Below are 21,869 nucleotides of genomic sequence, written 5' to 3' on the forward strand. Positions count from 1 at the left end.
CTTGCTGAGCTAGACTCCCTGTTTGTTCTTTGCTATTGAGTTCTTTATATACTTGGGATAGTTACCTGTTATCAGATATATGATTTGCAAATATTCTCTGCCATTCAGGCGGTTTCCTTTCCATTTTGCTGATGGTTTCCTGTGCCAGCACAAGTTTTTAGTTTGATGTAGACCCTGTTTATTCTTGCTTTTGTTCTCTTGCTTTTGATGTCAAATCCTAAAAATCATTACCAAGACCAATATGTTTTCTTCTAGGAGCTTTATGCCTTCAGGTCTTACATTTAAGTCCTCAGTCCATTTTGAGTTACTTTTTGCCTGTGGTGTAAGACAGTGGTCCAGTTTCGTTCTTTTGCATGAGGCTCTCCAGTTTATCCAACACCATTTGCTGAAGAGCCTGTTCTTTCCTTATTGAATATTCTTGCCTCCTTTGTCGTAAACAAATTAATGATATATATGTGGGGTTTTTTCTGGGCTCTCTATTCTATTCCACTGATCTGTGTTTTTTCTGCCAATATCATTCTGTTTTGGTTACCATAGCTTTGTAATATAGTTTGAAATCAGGGACCATGATGCCTCCAGCTTTGCTCTTCTGTTTCAAGTTTGCTTCGATATTAGGGGTCTTTCGTGATTCCATACAAATTTTACAAGTGTTTGTCCTATTTCTCTAAAAAGTGATGTTGGAATTTTGACAGGGGTTGTACCGAATCCACAGATGAATATGGGTATATGGACATTTTAACAGTAGTAAGTTTTCCAATCAATGAGCAGGGCCTATCCTTTCGTTTATGTGTGTCTTCTTTAATTTCTTTCAGCAATGTCGTATACTTTTCAGTGTACAGGTGTTTTCCCTCCTTGGTTAAGTTTATTCTTAGATATTTTATTCTTGTGGATGCAGTAGTAAATGGATTGTGTTCTTAATTTCTCTTTGTGGTCATTTGTTATTAGTGTACAGAAATGCAACCAATTTTTGTATGTTGACTTTGTGCCCTGCTGAATTCATTTATTGGTTATAACAGATTTTTTCTCATAATTTGTTGAAATACAATGACATACAATAAATTAAACATACTTAAATGCAGCAATTTCTGGGGACACCTAGGTGGCTCAGTCAGTTAAGTAACCAGCTGTTGATTTCGGCTCAGGTCATGATCTCATGGTCATGGGATCAAGCCTAACATTGGGCTCTGTGCTGACAGCACAGAGCCTGCTTGAAATCTTCTGTCTCCTCTTTGCCCCTCCCCTGCTCTCTCTCTTTAAAACTAAAATGTAAACATTTTTAGCATTAAAAAAATAACCAAATGCAAAATTTTCTGAATTAAAGGAATCATACAAAAATTAAGAGTACATACTGAATAAGTCCTTTTAAATATAATTTAAGAAAGTGCCCAAACGTTTAAAGCTCTGTTACATAATTGTAAAAACTGTAATCAACCTGAAACCTCTGTTTTCTTCTTTCTGATGGTGATGTGGGTTTATAAACCTAATTCAAGTAGATGTTGTTAGTAATAATTAAGTATCTGGAAATATTTGGTGCATCCAACAAGTCTTTCATAGGTAGGGAGCATATGTACCTTTACATATGTATGCATTTGTACATTACTTCATACAAATACACTCTTATGCATGAATGTATGACACAGACACAATAACCCTATCTTTTATATTGAAAGGACATTTGGAGAGGATAGAAATCAAAACAGTGAATGTTTGAATTAGCATGGAACTAAAAGAATGTAGAAATTTAGACAAAATTTAAAGTAGATGGGTGAGGGGTATCTGGGTGGCTCAGTCAGTTAAGGGTCTGACTTCAGCTCAGGTCACGATCTCACAGTTCATGGGTTCAAGCCCCACATTGGGCTCTGTGCTGTCAGCTCCAAACCTGGAGCCTGCTTCGGATTCTGTGTCTCCCTCTCTCCCTCTGCCCCTCCCCTGATCATACTTGCTCTCTCTCTCTCTCTCTCTCTCTCTCGAAAATAAACATTAAAAAAAATTTAACTAGAATAGATGAACTTAATTTTAGTAATGAATTACTTTTTCTTATCTTAAAGCACAAAGGTCTCAAAGTGAGAATTCATATTTAAGACTAAAGTCGAGAGGTGCCTGGTTGGTTCAGTTTGTGGGGTATGTACCTCGTTTTTATAAGATTTTATTTTTAAGTAATCTCTACACACAGCGTGAGGCTTGATCTCACAACTTTGAGATCAAGAGTCACGTGATTCATGGATGAGTCAACTTGGTGCCTTGACATGTGACTCTTTATCTCAGGGTCATGAGTTTGAACATCACATTGGACATAGAAATTATGTTTAAAATAAATAAATAGATGCATGGATAGATAGAGTGAATGAGTGAATGAGTGAGTGAGTGAGTAAGTGAGTGAGTGAATGTGTGAGTGAGTCATGTTTATATTTTACCAATGGGGAGTTCACTTTTTCCATTCCATTTAAGCAATGAAGCAGAAGCTCCAAATTGACTTTTTTCCCTCCAGTTAAGGTTGGATTTCAACACGAAATTCCCTCACCCAAGAGAATAAAAATGAATTAACTGGGAGAATGAAATTCACTTTCCTCCAAAACAATTTTATTACATGAATATCTATATTACATTCTTACTTCTGCTCTAACAAATAACACACTAGAGGCTCAAAAGACACAAACTTATTCTCTTACAGTTTAGAGGTCAGAAGGCTGAAATAAGTCTCCACGAGCTAAAATCAAGATGTCTGCAGAGCCTGGTTCCTTCATGGATGCTCGAGGAGAGACTGTTTTCTTTCCTATTGTGGTTTCTAGGGACAACAAGCATCCTTTGGCTCATTGCCCTTTCTCCATCTTCAAAGCCAGCAAAATGGCATCCTCACATCTCTCTCTGACCCAACTACTTTGCCTCCCTCTCCTATGTTTGGAGGACCATGGTGATTATGTTAGCTCCACCTGCATAATCTTGGTCAATCTTAGTTTAAGGTCAGCTCATTACCAGTCTTGCTCTATTTGCTACTCTATTCTCCCCCTTTACTCTAAAAAATAACTTATTCAAAGTTTCCAAGGATTGGAATGTGGACAACTTCAGGAGGCTCTCATTCTGCCTGCTAGAAAGTCTTTTCCAAAGTATTTTATTTGGTGTCATTTGACAGCCCTTATATAAAAGAAACAAACACGGAATTTATCACATCGCCTAGAATGACCGGATACACTTGTCATTCCAAATTTTATACAAACACAATTTATTTCGTGAAGAAGACCTACAACCACCTGCACCTTGCTCTATCCCAGGACCACAGCCTTGCTACTCAAAGAGTGGTCCACGGACCAGGACCTACAGTATCAATATCATTCAGGAGCTTGTTAGATACACCATATCCTGGGCCCACCATCACCTGCAAAATCAGAATCTGCATTTAAACTAGGATCCTAGGTGATTCATATGCACCTTGAAGTTGCAGAAGCGCTGGGCTAGAGTAGGTTTTCACACATTCTCAATGTGGCCTTTGAGGCAGGATGATTATTTGTGTTGGGAGCTGTCCTGCTCACCACAGGTGTTTAGCAGCATCCCTCAGACATTGTCAAATATGCCCAGGGGGAAAACTCATCTCTGGCTGGGAAATATGGGACAGAGTTTGAAAAATGGAGCACCCTGACAGAATCCAATCAACACCAACCCCTTTCTGCAACCATAACCTTGAGAAGATCACTAAATTCTTCAAGCCCCATTTCCCCATGGGGAATGGAGTTCACAATAGTACTTCCTCACAGAATAGACTTTTATAAAAATTAAGTCAGACAATTCCTAGAAGCTTCTGAATCCAGATTATAGTGTATAAAAAGATCTGAATATATCTCTTACAATAAACAAACATTTTATAATGGCATTTTAAGTACTGGCTCTGAACTTGTGATATAAGTGTGAAATCCCTAATTGTTTGGGAAAAATTGTCATGAAGCCCATGGGTGTAGTGCCTGAGGTTTTGTATCAAAAGAACAAACTTAACATCTCTGTTGAAAAGAGGAAAAGTTACTTGCTAGAGATGTCAGGGGCTGTGTCTCCACCACAATCAATGCTTTGAAGAATCCAAGGGACCTTAGTTAAGGCCTATTTCTCAGTCTTCAACAGGAGAAAATGTTTATTGTGGATTGGGATAAGGTGCTGGGAGTTTAGATCTCTGAAAGGCAGAAGAATAGAAAAAGAGTAAGAAAGACTGGTTTCAGATGGCTTATCGCCTGGTCTCCTAGGAACAGAAATTCAACAGGAATAATTACCTCTGTCCACATAGGTGTCCCACAGGGGAATCATGTGCCTAAAGGTGAGAGAAACAACAGTGAAATGTGACTAATGAGCAGAATTAAGAGGCTGCAAATACCTCCTCTGTTGCAGCCCCACAGTGTGTACAACATCAGGCTGGACAAGACATGGTCGTTTCTTTTGCAGTCCTAAGTCTGAATGGGACACTGAAGTTTCACCCATCCCTGCTGTCGCGTCTGGGACAGAGCTTCATCCTCCACCATCCAATGAGGTAGCTGTTTTGAGTTGCATGTAGAGACCCTCCTCTCAGAGACCCCATCTAGATGAGTTTTACATCCCAGTAAGTACTGCAGGAGGTCAAGAGAAGGAAAGTCAAGAACATTTTCCAGAGGTCACCCGAGAGCCAATCTAGCCTGGCCAGAGCTGAGACTTTGCTGTAGTTGTTTGCTGGCTTGATTAGTAAATTGATTGATTGTTGTATTTATGATGCTATAAACAGAAGTAAACATTAAACTCAGAAATGCAAGGTTCAACATTAACAACTAAATGATAATAATGGAAACCCACCCAGACCGGGCATGGGAAACATAAAAGTAGAACCTAAGACCAAGGATCTTTGCAATTAACCAGAGTAGAAAAGTCAAGTATGAGCTGTGGAGGGACATACACTGAGTGAGGACATGTCTTTTCATTTTTAAGGTAGGACATATTAGATTACATTTCCGTACTGATGAGAAAAATCCAGATGAAAGAATTCTCCCAAGTACATCCTGCAAAAGGGGTACATCATGCCTACATGAAGCAGGCATATCACAGCACCTTCTCTCTCTTGAGTATTCAAATGAAAATTTTTAGGGGCACCTGGGTGGCTCAGTCAGTTGAGTGTCTGACTTGATTTTGGCTCAGGTCGTGATCTCAGGTGTCATAGGATTGAAGTCCCATAGTTGGACTCTGCCCTGACAGAGCCCCTCTCTGTCCTTCTCTCTCTCTCTGCCCATTCCCTGCTTGTGCTCACTAGCTCTCTCTCTCTCTCTCAATCTCTCTCTCTCTCTCTCTCTCTCTCTCTCTCTGTGTCTATCTATCAAAATAAACAAATACTTTTTAAAAAAAAATTTTTAATGAATTGTGTGAAAAGGGATATGCTAAAGAGCTTCCTTTACAATTAGCTCAATACCTATGAGTCTGAATATATTCTGGGTTAGCTAGCCACTCACTTTCTCTATTGAAAATTGTCTTTGGGAATCCTTGCTGTTTGCATAGTGGGGTCAGAGTGGTTTTATTCCTGGTTTTTATTCCATTCTTTCGAACAAAAAATTGCCATTTTTTTCACCAACTTGGCTCCTTGACATTTTGCTTTTTTATGATGTGTAGAATTATTTGTGAAGAATGTGTGAGAGTGTGTAAATTTTGTGTGGTAAACTCTGTGACTTAGTCATAATATACTCTCTCTGCTGCTTTTTTTTTCTTTTTTTTCTTTTTTCTTTTTTTTTCTGAAAGAAGTATACTGTCACCTTAACATTCTTCACTTGTGAAGAGCTGCTTTCCACAAAAATGACAGTAAATGTCTTTCTGCATATTTATGCTCTTAAAATACCCTTTCTACATATTTCCAACTAGTTTTCACAACTCTGTATTCCTCTATTGTTCCTTTTGGCCCTTTATTATTGGATCTATTTCCAAAATTGAAAGTACATCACTTGCAAGGCATTTTTTTTATGTTTGATGAATCACTTTTACCCTCCATAAACATGATTGGTCCACATATGTTTATGTGAGATAAAATTAAAACTTTAGATAACGCTTTCTCTCCACGTGAAAAGACTTTCTCATACTCTTTTATCCCAAGTCCTTGGCCATCTAATTTAGATCATTAAATTATTATTCTTTTAACTCGCTTTGTTCAGAAGTTGGTTTAGGGTCTTCCTTCAATTTTGTTTCATGCAGTGGTTTTGAGCCATTCTGCTTATCCGAAGTGCATTTTCACTCTTTCTCTCTCTTTCAAAAGTCTTCATTTCTTTTGAAATTTTTCTATGTGATGCACACATACACCTTGCACACTCTGCCGACCGAGCCAGCCTGGTGCCCCTGATTCATGATTTTTTTTTTAAAACGTTTATTTATTTTTGAGACAGAGAGAGAACATGAACGGGGGAGGGGCAGAGAGAGAGGGAGACACAGAATTGGAAGCAGGCTCCAGGCTCTGAGCCATCAGCTCAGAGCCCGACGCGGGGCTCAAACTCAGGGACCTTGAGATCGTGACCTGAGCCGAAGTCGGATGCTCAACCGACTGAGCCACCCAGACGCCCCCCTGATTCATGATTTCAACACCAGCAGGACATTTCATGGTGTGGCTGTGCCATTTATACTTTTGATAGTGTCACATAGTTTTTCTCATTAAATTACTATTATATCAATGTTACAAAATGTTTTAAAATGGATAAACTATGTTTCTTAACCAAAGGGTTTTTTGTCCTCCAGAGGATAATGAGCAATGTTCAGAGACATTTTGGGCTGTCACACTGGGGAGGGGTGCATGGAGGCCAGGGATGCTCTAAACGTCCTACAATGCACAGGACACACCCCACTATAGAGAAGGATCTGGTCCGGAATGTCCACACTGCAGAGACTGAGAAATCATGAGTTAAAGAATATGTGTATTTTTTAAGACACTATCTTTTTAATTTTTTAAAAGTCTAATGGTTGCCATATTGCTACTATTATCTTTTTTTATGAATATAATTTATTGTCAAATTGGCTTACATACAACACCCAGTGCTCATCCCAACAAGTACTATTTTTTAAGTAATCTCTACACCCAACATGGGACTTGAACTTACAACCCCAAGCTCAAGACTTGTGAGTTCCACTAACTGATCCAGCCAGGTGCCCTAAGAATATCTGTATTTTTTTAATGTTTATTTGAGAGAGACAGAATGTTAGTAGGGGAGGGTCAGAGAGAGAGGGAACACAGAATCTGAAGCAGGCTGCAGGCTCTGAGCTATCAGCTCAGAGCCCAACACGGGACTCAAACCCACGGACCATGAGATCATGACCTGAGCTGAAGTCAGACCCTTAACCAACTGAGCCATCCAGGTGCCCCATGCATTTTAATATTTGTAAATGTCTGCACAGTCTCCCAGGGTTTTATAACACTTCACAATACTGACAGCAAAATTAGAAAGTGCCCCTTTGCTACCTGTTAAAAATTCCAACCTCCTTCAAAGCGACCGCCCCTGAAGTGTTTTCTCAGGATGTTGGGTGTGATAGTGAGAAGAGATGTTCCACGGACAGGACACTACAGTAACCAGATGAATAAAGTGCAAAAGTACATAGTGTGGGCGAGGAGCTCCCTGTGTCTTGAATCTTAACCAGCTGTGAGGCCACATGTCTTCAGGAAATTCACAACAATTACCTCTTGTCCATTCCCCTCAACACACTGGCTTCCTTCTGAGCCTTGATTTTCTGGAAAAAAAAAAATAATGCCTCCTCAGGGCCTTTGCACTGGCTGACCCTTTTCCACTTTCCAGGATGTTTTTTTTCTTCCTTCAAGTCTCTGCTTAAATGTCACCTTCTTACCCAATCTTGACCGAACACACAACATAACACTCCCTCCACTCTCTCTTTTTACCTGCCTTCATTTTCTTCATAGCCTCTGTTCCTATCTCAGAATTATCTCATTTCTATATGTGTGTATATCCAGTCACCATCATTGAATTGAAGGTACCATTCCTCTTCAACACCCTCTACCTTATGACTTGAAAATGCTGACAGCATGGTTGACACTCCATATATTCCTCAAATGCATGCAATAATTTCTTATTAACTCTATGATACCTGGCCATTGGGGGAACAACTGATGTTGGGATGAAAATTACTAATCAGAGAGGAAACGGTGATCCCCTCAAGGGGCCCAGATCCATTCACAAAGTATTGAAATTATTTTATTGACTGGAAATACATGGTAGCATTTGAACAATGTGGGCCAGGCCCATGTGAAGTTTTGTCATGTTATTTTCCCTTTACTGGTAGTCACCTCCACCACATGGACCCAGGAAATGATACAGGAACTTCACAATTTCTTCTTATGGGATTTTCAGAAGAACCAGAACTGCAGCCCCTCATATTTGGGCTTTTCCTCTCCATGTACCTGATCACTGTGTTTGGGAACCTGCTCATCATCCTGGCTGTCAGCTCTGACTCCCACCTCCACACGCCCATGTACTTCTTCCTGGCCAACCTGTCCTTTGTAGACATCTGCTTCACCTCCACCACCATCCCGAAGATGCTGGTGAACATCCAGACTCAGAACAAAGTCATAACCTATGAAGACTGCATCACACAGATTTATTTTTTCATACTCTTTGCTGTGATGGACGTCTTCCTCCTGAGTGTGATGGCCTATGACCGGTTTGTGGCCATCTGCCACCCCCTCCACTACACGATCATCATGAACCCCCAGCTTTGTGGGCTGTTGGTTCTGGTGTCCTGGATCATGTGTGTCCTGAATTCCCTGTTACAGAGTTTAATGATGTTGCGGCTGTCGTTCTGTACACAGGTAGAAATTCCCCACTTTTTCTGTGAACTCAATGAGATGCTCCAGCTTGCCTGTTCTGACACCTTTCTTAATAACGTGGTGATGTATCTTGCAGCTGTCCTGCTGGGTGGTGGTCCTTTTGCTGGGATCCTTTACTCTTATTCCAAGATAGTGTCCTCAATACGTGGGATTGCATCAGCTAAGGGCAAGTATAAAACGTTTTCCACCTGTGCGTCTCACCTGTCGGTCGTGTGTTTATTTTACTGTACGATGCTTGGCGTGTACCTGAGCTCTGCTGCTACCCAGAGCTCACAGTCAAGTGCCACAGCCTCAGTGATGTACACGGTGGTCACGCCCATGCTGAACCCCTTCATCTACAGCCTGAGGAACAGAGACATAAAGAGTGCTCTGAAAAGAATTGTTGGGGTACAAGTGATGTAATGGCCAACTGTCTTAGGGTTGGAGACGTGTGCATGATTGCAGGGCAGAGCCTCAGAACCAAGAACTGTTCTTCCTTAAATAGACTTTGGCAGGAGAATCTGCTCCTTCTGTTTTTCTCCTGGAATTTCCACTTGTTTGCTTTCAACTTCTCTATACATTTAAGGAACTCACTTTATCAAGCTTCTGCTCTGTCTGACATAGTTTCCCCTTTGTCCATTTTCATATGTCTCCAATGTTTTCCCCAGCCTTAGAACATAAATGCCTGGAAATTTCTGTATCTAATGGGACAAGTTGGATTTCTTAAAAATAATTTCTTTTCAAATGACTTACCCCACGAGAAGTAAATCTCCCCTAGATTTTCCAAGAACATAATCACGAGTTATAGTCTTCATATGGAAAAAAGCTACACTTGGCCCCTAAGCCCTCTCCATAATTTTATCGTAGATGAACATACAAACCAAAGTTTTCACCTTGTGTCTGTCAATCTTTTTACATCACAACCTAAGCATTCCTACTGATGACGTGGACTTTAACAGTGTTCCCTTTAAGCCTCTGGCTATTGACACCACAATGCTCTGGCTAGGAAAGCCCCGGCACTCACCCGTGCCCATGTGCTTGTGGACATTCCCAGAGCTTATGCTGTGACTCACTGGCCCTCGGGTTCTTATTGTGATCAGAAGACACACCTCGGCACCACCATCAGAGAACTCTAAAAAAGCAATGCCTGTTACTCACAGATCCCGGAGGGCACATGGGATGATCAAAGGCCATTTGGAGAGGTCTGAGAAAGGGAGACAGAGATTGATAGACACTGGGAGCACCGCTGAGGGATCTGGCTTTATTGAGGACCATGGCCAGAGTGGCTAGGGGGTTGCGGGTTCACACCTTACTGGACAGTTTTTTTTGTTTGTTTGTTTGTTTTTTAATTTTTTTTTCAACATTTATTTATTTTGGGACAGAGAGAGACAGAGCATGAAGGGGGGAGGGGCAGAGAGAGAGGGAGACACAGAATCGGAAACAGGCTCCGGGCTCTGAGCCATCAGCCCAGAGCCTGACGCGGGGCTCAAACTCACGGGCCGCGAGATCGTGACCTGGCTGAAGTCGGACGCTTAACCGACTGCGCCACCCAGGCGGCCCTTACTGGACAGTTTTATAGGAGCAGATTTCAGCAGCTGAAGGGGAAAAGCAAGGTCACTCAAGGGCAGTTATATTAGCTACCCAGGGCTTTGTCAACAGGAACTTCCTGGCTGGGGTGGTCCGAGTGCTAATTTGGTAATTGTGTCATACACCTGACAATATGTTTGTTCAACATGGCTGTTTTCAAATGGATGTCCCAGAAATGCAAAGCTTAATTTCAGGCATTTACATTATAATCAAAAGCTTAATGTCAGGCACTTAACTCTAAAAAACATGCTACTGTATTTCCTAATCGGCCTCCTGTTTTTTCTCTGTTATTCAGCGCGGTGTCCAGGAAGCCTACCATAGCCCCTGATAAAACTTGTTCAGCATAATATATCTCCCAGTGGAGTCTATATGGAAAGACAAACTTAAATAAGTTGATCAACCAGATATATTCTTAGTGTCAGGACGACCATAAATATGAGGAGGCAAAATTTCAAAACACTATCTGTTACTACACAAGTTTCTTTCTTTCTTTTTCTTTCTTTCTTTCTTTCTTTCTTTCTTTCTTTTTTTTCTTTCTTTCTTTCTTTTTTCTTTCTTTCTTTCTTTCTTTCTCTTTCTTTCTTTTTTCTTTCTTTCTTTCTTTTTCTTTCTTTCTTTCTTTCTCTTTCTTTCTTTTTCTTTCTTTCTTTCTTTTTCTTTCTTTCTTTCTTTCTCTTTCTTTCTTTTTCTTTCTTTCTTTCTTTCTTTCTTTCTCTTTCTTTCTTTCTTTCTTTTCTTTTTCTTTCTTTCTTTCTTTCTTTCTTTCTTTCTTTCTTTCTTTCTTTCTTTCTTTCTTCCTTTCTTTCTTTCTTTCTTAACAGTTGATCCTGTGCATTTACTTATTGAAGCATAGAACATTTGTGTCCACAGCTGAAGGGATTTAGTTTTTGAGGCGAAGGATTGAGGCGAAGGCAAAAGTCTTCTATGCTTTATCATGGAATTTTCTTCCTATTTCTACTTGAGAACTTCCAGTGCTACCTGTTAATATGACACTTCCTGATATTATACATAAAATAACTCACTTTTCTTAATTTTTGTCACAAATGCTAAGGCTTGGCAAAGGAACAGTATCAGCCCCATCCATTTCGTACCTCTGTCTTGCTCTGAAATCTCTCCCACCTGCATGACCAGAGGATGCTTCATATGAGAGCTGGATGTCCTGTTGGCATGTGGTTCAGGGTCCCCAGGTCTTCTGCACAAACGTGCATGTCCTACAAACTCTCCCCGTTACCTTGAGGGGAGCCTACATATAGTCACTTGTTCATCAAGTCACAGGAAATAGACTTGAACCACAGAAGGATGACAACCACTCTCCTCAATTTTCGGACCATATGCCACAAATAAAAAGCAGCACATGTCTGATCACCTCAAGTCTGTTTGCTGGGGTGATTGTGTCAGCCAGGTGTTGCTGTATAACAAACAGGCTGTTCTTATCAAATGGGATATCATAATGATGTGGGGATGCCGAGCACAATGGTGAAGAAAGAATTCTTGAGACTTTTTATGATGCAAAAAGGTGCGTTTATTAGAGCTTGGAGATAGGACCCATGGGCAGAAAGAGCTACACTGGGATTGTAAAGAATGACTGATCATATACTTTTAAGTTTATGGAGGAGGGGAGTAGAGATAGCACGTTTCTAAGGAATTCCTTTATGCTGAAAGTGAGGTTTACGGGGCCATGGAGGTTTGGCTCTTGTCAAGATAAGGTTGCTTTTCTTGTCTAATAAAACGTTAACATTAACACAGCCTCGAGTTCCTGGACGTGACTCAGGGATTTGTCAGTGGGCTGCAAGTTGTAAGGACACTGATGTTTAGCTACATTTCTCTTGCTTTTGTTCTCCTCATCGATGATACCTTTAGCATCAAACGGGATCATATCGGGAAGCATTTCTTTCTTTGTCTTTTTAACATTTATTTATTTTTGAGAGACAGAGAGACAGAGCACAAGTGGGGGAGGGGCAGAGACACAGAATCTGAAGCAGGCTCCAGAGCCTGCTGACAGCTCAGAGCCTGATACAGGGCTTGAACCCTCAAGCCGTGAGATGATGATCTGAGCCAAAGTCAGACGTTTAAGGGAGTGAGCCACTCAGGACCTCCGGGAAGCATTTCTTATCTCTGCTGGGCTCCTCATGTGTCTGTGGTCTGGTACGAATCTCTCTGTTGTGTTTCTAAGGCTCGTCCATGATGCTGTGTGTGATTGTAGTGCTCTACTGTCTCAGCCAATTTGTGGCCTTATTACTACATTTCTATGTGCAGGTTATTCTTCTATTTATAAATAAGATGAATTATCATGTGAATTCTTTGCATTGAATCCCAGTATTCCTACACCTGTATGTAACATTGGTTTTCCTTCCCTGTTAGAAGAGCTATCTCCCAAACCTGTAAAGGAGAATCATCTATCTGTGCTCTCTATCCAACCCTTAGCCTGCACCATAGATATGTTCCCAGTTAATTAATCAGAGTATAATTACACACAATACACCACATATTTAAAGGGTACAGTTTGATGAATTAAATGAGCTACATGAAAATTCATAGCACATAGTGCAAGTTTCCATTTGTGTATAATTTAAGCTTTAACTGCGTTGTTAGGTAATTCTTAAGATCATAAACTCCCTAAGCCTCTCTTTCCTTATTTCTGAAGGCAGAGTGGATGCTCAACATAACTTCCAGTGAAATGTAAGGAAAGAATGAAATGCATGGATATACATTTTTTACTCCAAGGAAACCATTCAAGTGTAGTGGTTGTGTCTCATGTATGTGTGTGTTTGTACACATTTTTCTTTCTTATAATGTGTACACACACAGATGATTTATGATTTCATCTTTGTGTTGAAAGGAGACTTGAGAAAAAGTTGGAGAGGATAGCACTGGAGAGGAAGAACGAATGGTTGAATCAACCTAAAATAAAAAGAAGCAGAGATAAAGACACAAAACGTTAAATTACAATGAGTGAACTTAACTTTTGTTTTTAAATTTATGTATTTAAATTAAGTTAGTTCACATACAGTTTACTATTGGTTTTAGGCGTAGAGCCCAGTGATTCATTGCTTGCCATGACACCCAGTGTTCTTCCCAAGTGCCCTCCTTAATGCCCTTCACCCATTTAGCCCATTCCCCCCCACACACACACACCTCCTCTCCAGCACCCCTCAATTTGTTCTCTTTATTTAAGAGTCTCTTATGGTTTGCCTCTCTCCGTTTTTATCTTATTTTTCCTTCCATTCCCCTGTGTTCATCTGTTTTGTTTCTTAAATTCCACATATGAGCAAAACCATGGCATTTGTCTTTCTCTGACTGACTTATTTCACTGAGTATACTACCATCGAGTTCCATCCACGTCGTTGCAAAAAGATCTCATTCTTTTTGATGGCTGACTAATATACCATTGTAGGGATATATTACATCTTCTTTATCCATTAAAGAGCACCTGCACCCCAATGTTTATAGCAGCGCTATCAACAATAGCCAAACTATGGAAAGAGCCCAAATATCCATTGACTGATGAATGGATAAAAAAGATGTCAGTGACCCTAATTTTGATCACGAGTTCCCTTCCTATTTTGTTGCCTCAAGGACATTATAGTCAGACCACATCACATTTATGCACACAGGAATTCACTCTACCACCTACTGGGCAGAATATCTCCAAACTGTTTTAATTTTTTTTCTACATATTGTGGGGTCTTTAAAATATAATTTATTGTCAAATTGGCTAACATACAGTGTGTAAAGTGTGCTCTTGGTTTTGGGGGTAGATCCCCATGGTTCATCGCTTACCTCGTATTGTGGGTTGTTAAACTGTAACTTCCCTTAACCAAGGGAAGCTAATGAGTGAATCAAGAGGCTTAAATTTGGTTGTCTCAAATAATTTTATTGACTGTGTCAGTATGAGATTCCTACCGCTGCTGTAAAATATCTCCACACTAGCTGCTTAAAACATACACACCCTTACAGTTCTGGAGTCACAGCTTGGAAGGAGTCTCATTGGGCTAATAGCAAGAAGTCTGCAGGGTTGACTTCCTACTGGAGGCTCAGGGGAGAATCTGTCTCCTTTCCATTTCCAGTCTCTGTCGCCGGTCACCTGCATTCTTTGGTCATGGCCCTCCCTCCACCTTCAGAGCCGACAGGGTAGCAGTTTCAAAGTGTCTCTGACACCAACTCTTTGACTCCCTCCTCAACATTTGGAGGACTGTCGTGACTACCTTAGTGCCACCTGGACAATCACAGCTAATCGTTGTATCTGAATGGCAGCTGATTGGCAGCCCTGTTCAATCTCCTACCTTGATTCCCTGAGCTCTAGAAAATAACATGTTCATAAGCACTGATTAGGATGTGGACCTGCTTGGGAGGCTCCTCCTCTGTCTTCTAAAAAGTCTTTTTCAAAAGTGTATTGTTTTCAGGTGATTTGACTAGTTTATACATTATGCTCTGTCACCATGAGAGCAGCTACTGTCTGTCTCTGGGCTGCACCGTTACAATAAATTGACCGCATTCCTTATGCTGGGCCTTTTATTCCCATGACTTATTCGTCCCATAACTGGAAGCCCATACCTCCCACTGTTGTAACCTTGTGTGTCAACTGTACTAAAACTATTACAAAATAATAGATACACGAAAAAACCAAATCCCGGGTGTATTATTTTGTGTCACACTAGTGCCTGCCTATAAAAGAAACAAACACAGAATTGACACAGCCTCCAGAAGGAGGGATACACTATTCCCTCCAAATTACATGCAACGATGATTTTTTGTATAGGAGATCTCTAAAACTACCTACATCTGTCTCTAACACAGGATCACACCCTTGCTAACCAAACACGGACTGGAACTTGCACATAAATAACAAGTGAGAGCTTGTCAAAAATGCAGAAGCTCTGGGCCACCCGGGGACTATCACTCAGATGCTGCATTTGCAGCAGGATCCGTGTGGATTCATAAACATTTGTAGACCATGTGAGGTTGGAGAAGGGCTGGTCTAGAATAGGTTTTCTCACTTGTTACACCAGACCTTTGGGACAGCTTAAGTCTATTTTTGGAGGCTGCTTTCTTGTGGACGAGGTGTTTAGCAGCATCCCTTCAGACGTCACCAGACATCCCCGGGGGAAAATTCATTTCTGGTCGAGAACCACTGCCCCCAAGCTTGAGAACCAGAAGCATCCTGACAGAATCCCACTCAAGGCCCACATCCTCAAGCACTGACTTCAGGCAGATCACTAGATGCCGCCAAGCACATTCCCGCCTGGAGAATGGAGTTTAGAAATGGAGTTTCTCAGGGACGACACGTTCACAGAACATTGAATTAAACATTCCCTGTAAATGCTCAATACAGGTGATAGCATGTGCAAAGACCTAAGTATACCTCTTATAATTAACAAGGCCTTTATAACAAGACAGCTTTTAGCTTGAGATAAAGTAAAAAATTCCTAATTGCAATGGCAAACATATCTTGAACCCAATATGCGTAGTGCCCAAGGTTTATTATCAGAAGAACCGAGTTCTCCACCTCATTTAAGAGAAGACTAAACACATCTGGAGATAGCTGGGTCCCCACCGCAAGTCAATGCTTTGAAGATAAAGAGACCTAGTCCAGGCAGGATCCCTCAGTCCCAGACCTGGAGCAAACTGTAACTGGGAGTTGAGATAAGGTGCTGGGAGATATACTCACCAGGAGGGAGGCAAGTTCAAGGAAAAGGAGCAAAAAAAAACAAAACAAAACAAAAAAACCAAGCCCATCCAACTGGATTCCCTACTTTTTTTCTAATGTTTAGTTTTGAGAGACAGACACTGAGAGTGGGGAAGGAGCAGAGAGGGAGACACAGAATCTGAAGCAGGCTCCAGACTCCAAGCTGCCAGCACAGAGCTCAACGTAGGGCTCGAACTCACAAACCACAAGACCATGACCTGAGCTGAAGTCTGACGCCCAACCGACTGAGCCACACAGGTGTCCCTGAGAATTCACTACTTCTAAACTGGTCTCTTGGGAACATGATTCATCAGAGAAATTTCCTTTGTGTGCAAAAGTGTTCCACTTGGGAACTGTGCTGGAGTAAGAAGAGGGAATATATACCTAATGAGCAGACACAGGGAGCTGTAAATATCTCCTGGTCTCCTGTCTGTCAGCCCGTGCAACCTTGCACAGGAAGGGGCATGCTTTTCTGTTTGTTCTGAATCCTAGTTCTGGCTGAGGACTGATGTTTCACTGCCTCCTGCAGTCTCAGGTGAGGGCAGAGCTTTAGTCCCTATCATCTGCTATCCAGGGTTCCACAAGGAGACCTTCCCATCAGACACCCCAGCTAGATGAGTCCAACAGCCCAGTGGACCGTGGGTGAGAGGGCCAGAGAGAATGTAAGCCAAGATCATTAACTGTCACCACTTGAGAGCCAATCCAACTTAGCCCAGAGCAAGTGGTCACGGTGTTTGTTTGCTTAATTAAGTAATTCATGTATTTATTCAGTGGCTGTGTCAGTTTCAGAGGGAGTGCCATTCACACTCTTGAAGAGCTTTCTTATTCTTTATCATTCAATCGCTATTATGGCCATGCTAGAAAAACTATGTTGAGATTGTTAAATTCAATGTGTGTTTCTAATCGAGTATAATTTTGTCCCCCAGGGGACATTGATCGATGTCTGGAGACACTTTGTCACACTGGAGAGGGGTGCACAGAGGTCAGGGATGCTCTGAACATCTTACAGGGCACAGGAGACTCTCCACCACAGGGCAGGCTCTGGGCAGGATGGGTGCAGAGACTGGGAAACTCCTGGTGACAGAATGTCAGTATCTGTAATACAGCTGCTCTCATGTTCTGCCTTCAACCTTGTAACACTCTTATGCCAACAAATTCAGAATAACCCTTTGGCTCCTATTTGAAAGTTTCAACCACAAACAACGTAACAGCCCTGTAAGTTTTTTTCCAGGCTGCTGGGTGAAGGAGACAGTTCTTGTTATTTTCCTTAAACTATCCCTCAGTTTCAGCCAAGGTCATATGTTTGATGACCGTCTGATTGGTTTTATTATTATTATATGCCCATAGGTTATTCTCTCTCTCTCTCTCTCTCTCTCTCTCTCTCTCTCTCTCTCTCTCTTTTTAAAACATTATCCGCATTTCAAATGATTTCCTGAGATCATTGTTTCTCAATTGATTTTTGCAACATATTTTGATCATAAAATTTTTTAATTTTATTTAAATAAATCTATCTTCTTACTTCTGAGATTATGGCTTTATTTGGTGGGTTGGCTCACCTGTGAATGTTATATGTAGTTTCCTTGATGTTCTGCTATATTGTATGGTTACACTTACACTGGGGTCATAATCCCTCTGAATTTTTGTGAAGTGTCTGAGGAGGGGACCAGTTGCATATTCTTCCAGATAGATATCCATTGATGCCAGTATTAGTTTAGACATCCCTTCATTCTAGATGTTATTTAGCAATTCAACCTTTTCCAACTAAACCGAAACAAAACCTTGCCATATGGTCAATGTCCTTATACATTGAGACCTAATTTCTGACTCATTTAACAAATAAAAACTGAGCATTCTAGGAACATTATATATATTTTTTCATGTGTAGGCCATTGACAATTTAATTATGAATCCATGTTGATATCCTTAATAATTTCTTTTCTATAGCCAATTTCAGTTAGTTTTTATGTTTCACATACTTTTGCTGTGGACAGTTGTTTTCAAACTACTCATTTTAACGTGGTTGCATCATCCCTTTATTTTTTTCATTCTATAATTTTTCATATCCTTGGGTTTTTCATATTAACCATATAGTGACATACATTTGTGACAAAAACAAAAGTGAACAAAGAAGGTGAAATCCCTTCACCAGCATATGTTTCTGTGTAGCACCAAGGACAGAGAACAATAATATAAATATACGGATGGCATCATGCGGTCAAGCATAATCATGTGAAAGAAGTTATTTGGTACAAAACTGGACTGTCGTGATGTCGGGAGCACTTACAGAGCATGGTCTGGGGAAGCCTCTGTCCACTGGCTGATATACAGAATGAGGATTCGAGGTGCCCCTTGGGTTTGTGAAAAAGAGACCAATACCCAGAGTCCAAGAGTATCAACGAGAGGACATCACATAGGGATGGGAGATGAGCGCCTGGGTGGCTCAGTGGGTTAAGAGACCTCTTCTTGGTTTCGGCTCAGCTCAGATCTCATTGTTTGTGAGATCCAGCCCCATGTTGGGCTCTGTGCCCACAGTATGGAGCCTGCTTGGGACTCTCTCTGTCCCTCCCCTGCTTGTGTGCTTGCTCTCTCTCTCTCTCTCAAAGAAATAAACCTTAAAAGGTGAAAGGGATAACAGGGCTGCCCTCACCTGCTGTCAGCCCCCATGAAGGCGAATTGCCCAAGTAATGATGTGAGAGGCACGTGAAAGCGAAGTCTTCCGTGGTTGACCTTGTAACTGCGCAACTTGCAGCCAATCACGTGCACTTCCTTTTGTGAAGTGTTGGCTTATCCCTTCGCTCATTTTTTCCCTTGGCCCCACCATATGTAAGGTGTTTGACATTAGGAAGATATCGGCACTTTCATCTTTGGGGGCAGCTAAATGTGTTCTCACATAGTTTTTGCTGGGCATCAGGGGAGGTGGTCGGGTGCAAAGCTTCCAGAAGCGAGGGAGGTTACTGTTTGTCACAATCCCTCGGGGACCCCCCGAGCTTACTGCATCCTTGTTCTGTTGTCCTAGACTCTGGGTCTTGTCTAGCAAGAGAGGGGACACAGGATTGTAATGCAAGAGAGGCAAATGTCCAGGAGGAGACAAGAGGCCTGAGTAAGGGTCCTTGCTCTGTTTTCATTAGGATCAGGAGGCTTACAGGTGTGATGGGTGGGCACAGAGACAATGGAACTGTCAACCATTAACTCGTGGGTGTGGGGGAAGCTGGGGTTTGAAGACGTGTGGTGTTAGGGGTTTTGGTCAATGCAAAACAAATCCTGGTTGCAGGCAGATGGTTGTTTACAGCAGACATGAGGCGCCACCTCTGTTTACCTAAATTTGCCTAGGGCACAAGCCAGAAAGAGCTGGCTACCTTAGGGTCTACAAGGCACCTTTCTTTTGCTAATTAGCTCCCCTTGGGGCAACTTCCCCTTGCTGAGGTCTACAGCCCTGTTTATCCATTTACCTAATTTTAGTCCTTCCTTCCTGGGAAAGCAGCTTTCTGCTATTGTATTCAGTTGGGAGGTGTTTCTGCCCTGAATACCTAAACTTTTTACCTCATTTTGGATGCTTCCATGCTGAGATTTCCTATTCCTATACTTTTGTCCTATACTGGGGACCTTTGCCCTGTTGGATGCCTTCATCCTGTGGCTTCTCTTTCTTTATGCCTTGTTAGCTCATCGGTGCAAGCTCAGGGAACTCCTAAGCTTATTCTCCACACTCTGCCTCATCCATTTCATTCACCATCCCTCTGTCTTTCCACTTATTAAACATAAGTTTGTGAAATACACAACAGGAGATGGCTATCCCAACATGGAGCTTCAACCTCATTTGCCCATGGGAGGCTTAGGAATTAACACTTCCAGGAACCACTTCTGCATTTTTCAGGGGAAAGATCGCTGATCTGGTCTATTTGGGTTCTATCCATTCCAAGCGTAACCTGGATGGCAGGGGCTGTAAAGACAGGGATTACACAACCCAGAAGACCATGGTGTCCTGTGTGTGTGTGACTTGTAGAGGGTGATCAGTCTTCACAACAGGGGCCAGGACTCCTAATCTCAAGGTGACACAATACAGGGGCCAGAACTCAGTCAAGAGCAGGCACCAAGACGGGGTTCTGTGTCAGTTCTTGGGATGTCTTTGCAGCATGATGAATACAGAGGGAGAGGTAGTGTGGACAAGAATGGCCCTGTGCCTTGAGGTCACAGTAGTAGCAGAGAGGTCACTTCCTTCATCCCATGTCTGACAGCATCTGTCATCAGTGTCCCTCAGGCTCATTCCCCTTGTAGCGCTGGCTTCCCTTTTTGATTTGAACATTTGAAACAAGTACATTCCTCAGGGCCTTTGCACTGGCCATTCCCTCTGCTGGGCACATTTCCCCCATACTCCCACATCTACCTCTCTGTCTTATCAAGGTCTGTGTTCCAATATCACCTTGTTGCACAATTTGCCCAAATACCTGTAATAGGTCAACTTATAAGATATCAGAAAGCTTATTGTATATAAGTTTGGCTTAAACTCACCTTTCATGAATAATTGAGATAAAAGCTTATGTAGTTCCCTATTAGGGTTATAGGAAATTACTAACCGCCCTATCTCACTTCCATAACTTTGCCTGCTTGCTAAATGGATAGCATTCATCCTAAATGCAACTTAGGTTGCAAAACGCTCCCCTATCCCTTCTACCAAGATCTGGCCTAGGCAAGACCAACATGTAAAAAGTCACGAACTCACTGCCCCACGGTATCTTAGGGCAAACATAGCTAGCCTCCTGTAGCCTGGGAGTAAACTATGACCTATGTAAGCTTAGAAGGACCCCAGAGTATGAGATGCTGAACCAGTGTTTGTTTTGGGCTTTCCTAGAAGTGCTGTTCCTGTTCCCTAGATATTAGTTCTGCTTAAAACCACATTTGCTGAGTTACTGAGAAATATAACTTCCTCTTAACTGCTTGTTTGAGCTTTTGTAAACCTGGCATAATCACCCTTCCCCATTCTCAGGCACCGCATCCTGTTTGAACTAGATAGAAGATTAATATTGTAAGCAATGTGATTCAGCATTCAACTAGCTAGGTCAACAAGTTATATTTTGAAATTCTTCAGGACTGTGTGATTGGTGCCCATCTTATATTTTAAAAACCTACAACATTGTGTGATTGGTGCCCACCCTTTCAAACTGCCACCCTTGTGCAACCCGATTGGTCGATACAGCCCTTATAAGACATCCCCAAAGTTTGTTCGGGGCCAGACTTTCGGGACCTGCTGTATTTCCCTGTCTGGCCCAGCCATAATAAACGTGTTTTGATCCTGTTTTTGCTATCTGGAGTTCATAAGCGATTGCAACTTACAACAAGGTGTCTAACTTTGGTCATTTTAAACCCCCTTAGGACAAAAAACTTTAAATTGATAGGTTACCACCAAAACTAATGTCTGTGTGTCACAATATAATTGGCTACCATGAGATGTTGTAAATTGTAATTGGTTAACTAAATAATGACGTATTATGACTTGCTAAAATCCATATAAGCTCACTGCTACCTTTGTTCAGGGCCATTCTCTGCACTTTTCTCCTTAAGATCAGGAGATCAGGTTTGGCCCAGCCGTGAATAAAATCTTGCCTCGCTTCTATTCAGCGTCTGGTGGTTTTTTTCGACAGCACCCTGTTTTAATACCCACAAAAATAGAATGCCCTATTTGTTTTATGCCTGTTTTTCTTCTCTTCATAACACTCCTCACCATCTAAAAAGTTATGCAATTCTCTTATTTGCTTATATTTTTTCTCTATCATTGTAGGACTTTTTTTCTTTAACACCTTATGCTCATTCCTT

General features: G+C 41.5%; 1 protein-coding gene across 1 annotated transcript; it reads left to right on the forward strand.

Annotated features, from left to right (window-relative positions):
• Positions 1–8,278: 8,278 nt before the first annotated feature.
• Positions 8,279–9,211, forward strand: LOC122487016 (olfactory receptor-like protein OLF4). The gene has a single exon (XM_043586862.1). The coding sequence runs from the start codon at positions 8,279–8,281 to the stop codon at positions 9,209–9,211; it is 933 nt and encodes a 310-aa protein (XP_043442797.1).
• The last annotated feature ends 12,658 nt before the right edge of the window (positions 9,212–21,869 follow it).

Source organism: Prionailurus bengalensis, chromosome A2, assembly GCF_016509475.1.
Source record: "Prionailurus bengalensis isolate Pbe53 chromosome A2, Fcat_Pben_1.1_paternal_pri, whole genome shotgun sequence".
Lineage (NCBI taxonomy): Eukaryota > Metazoa > Chordata > Mammalia > Carnivora > Felidae > Prionailurus > Prionailurus bengalensis.

Excerpts from the sequence above, each read along its gene's own strand:
- LOC122487016 (XM_043586862.1), top strand. The coding sequence starts at position 8,279 with ATGGACCCAGGAAATGATACAGGAACTTCACAATTTCTTCTTATGGGA.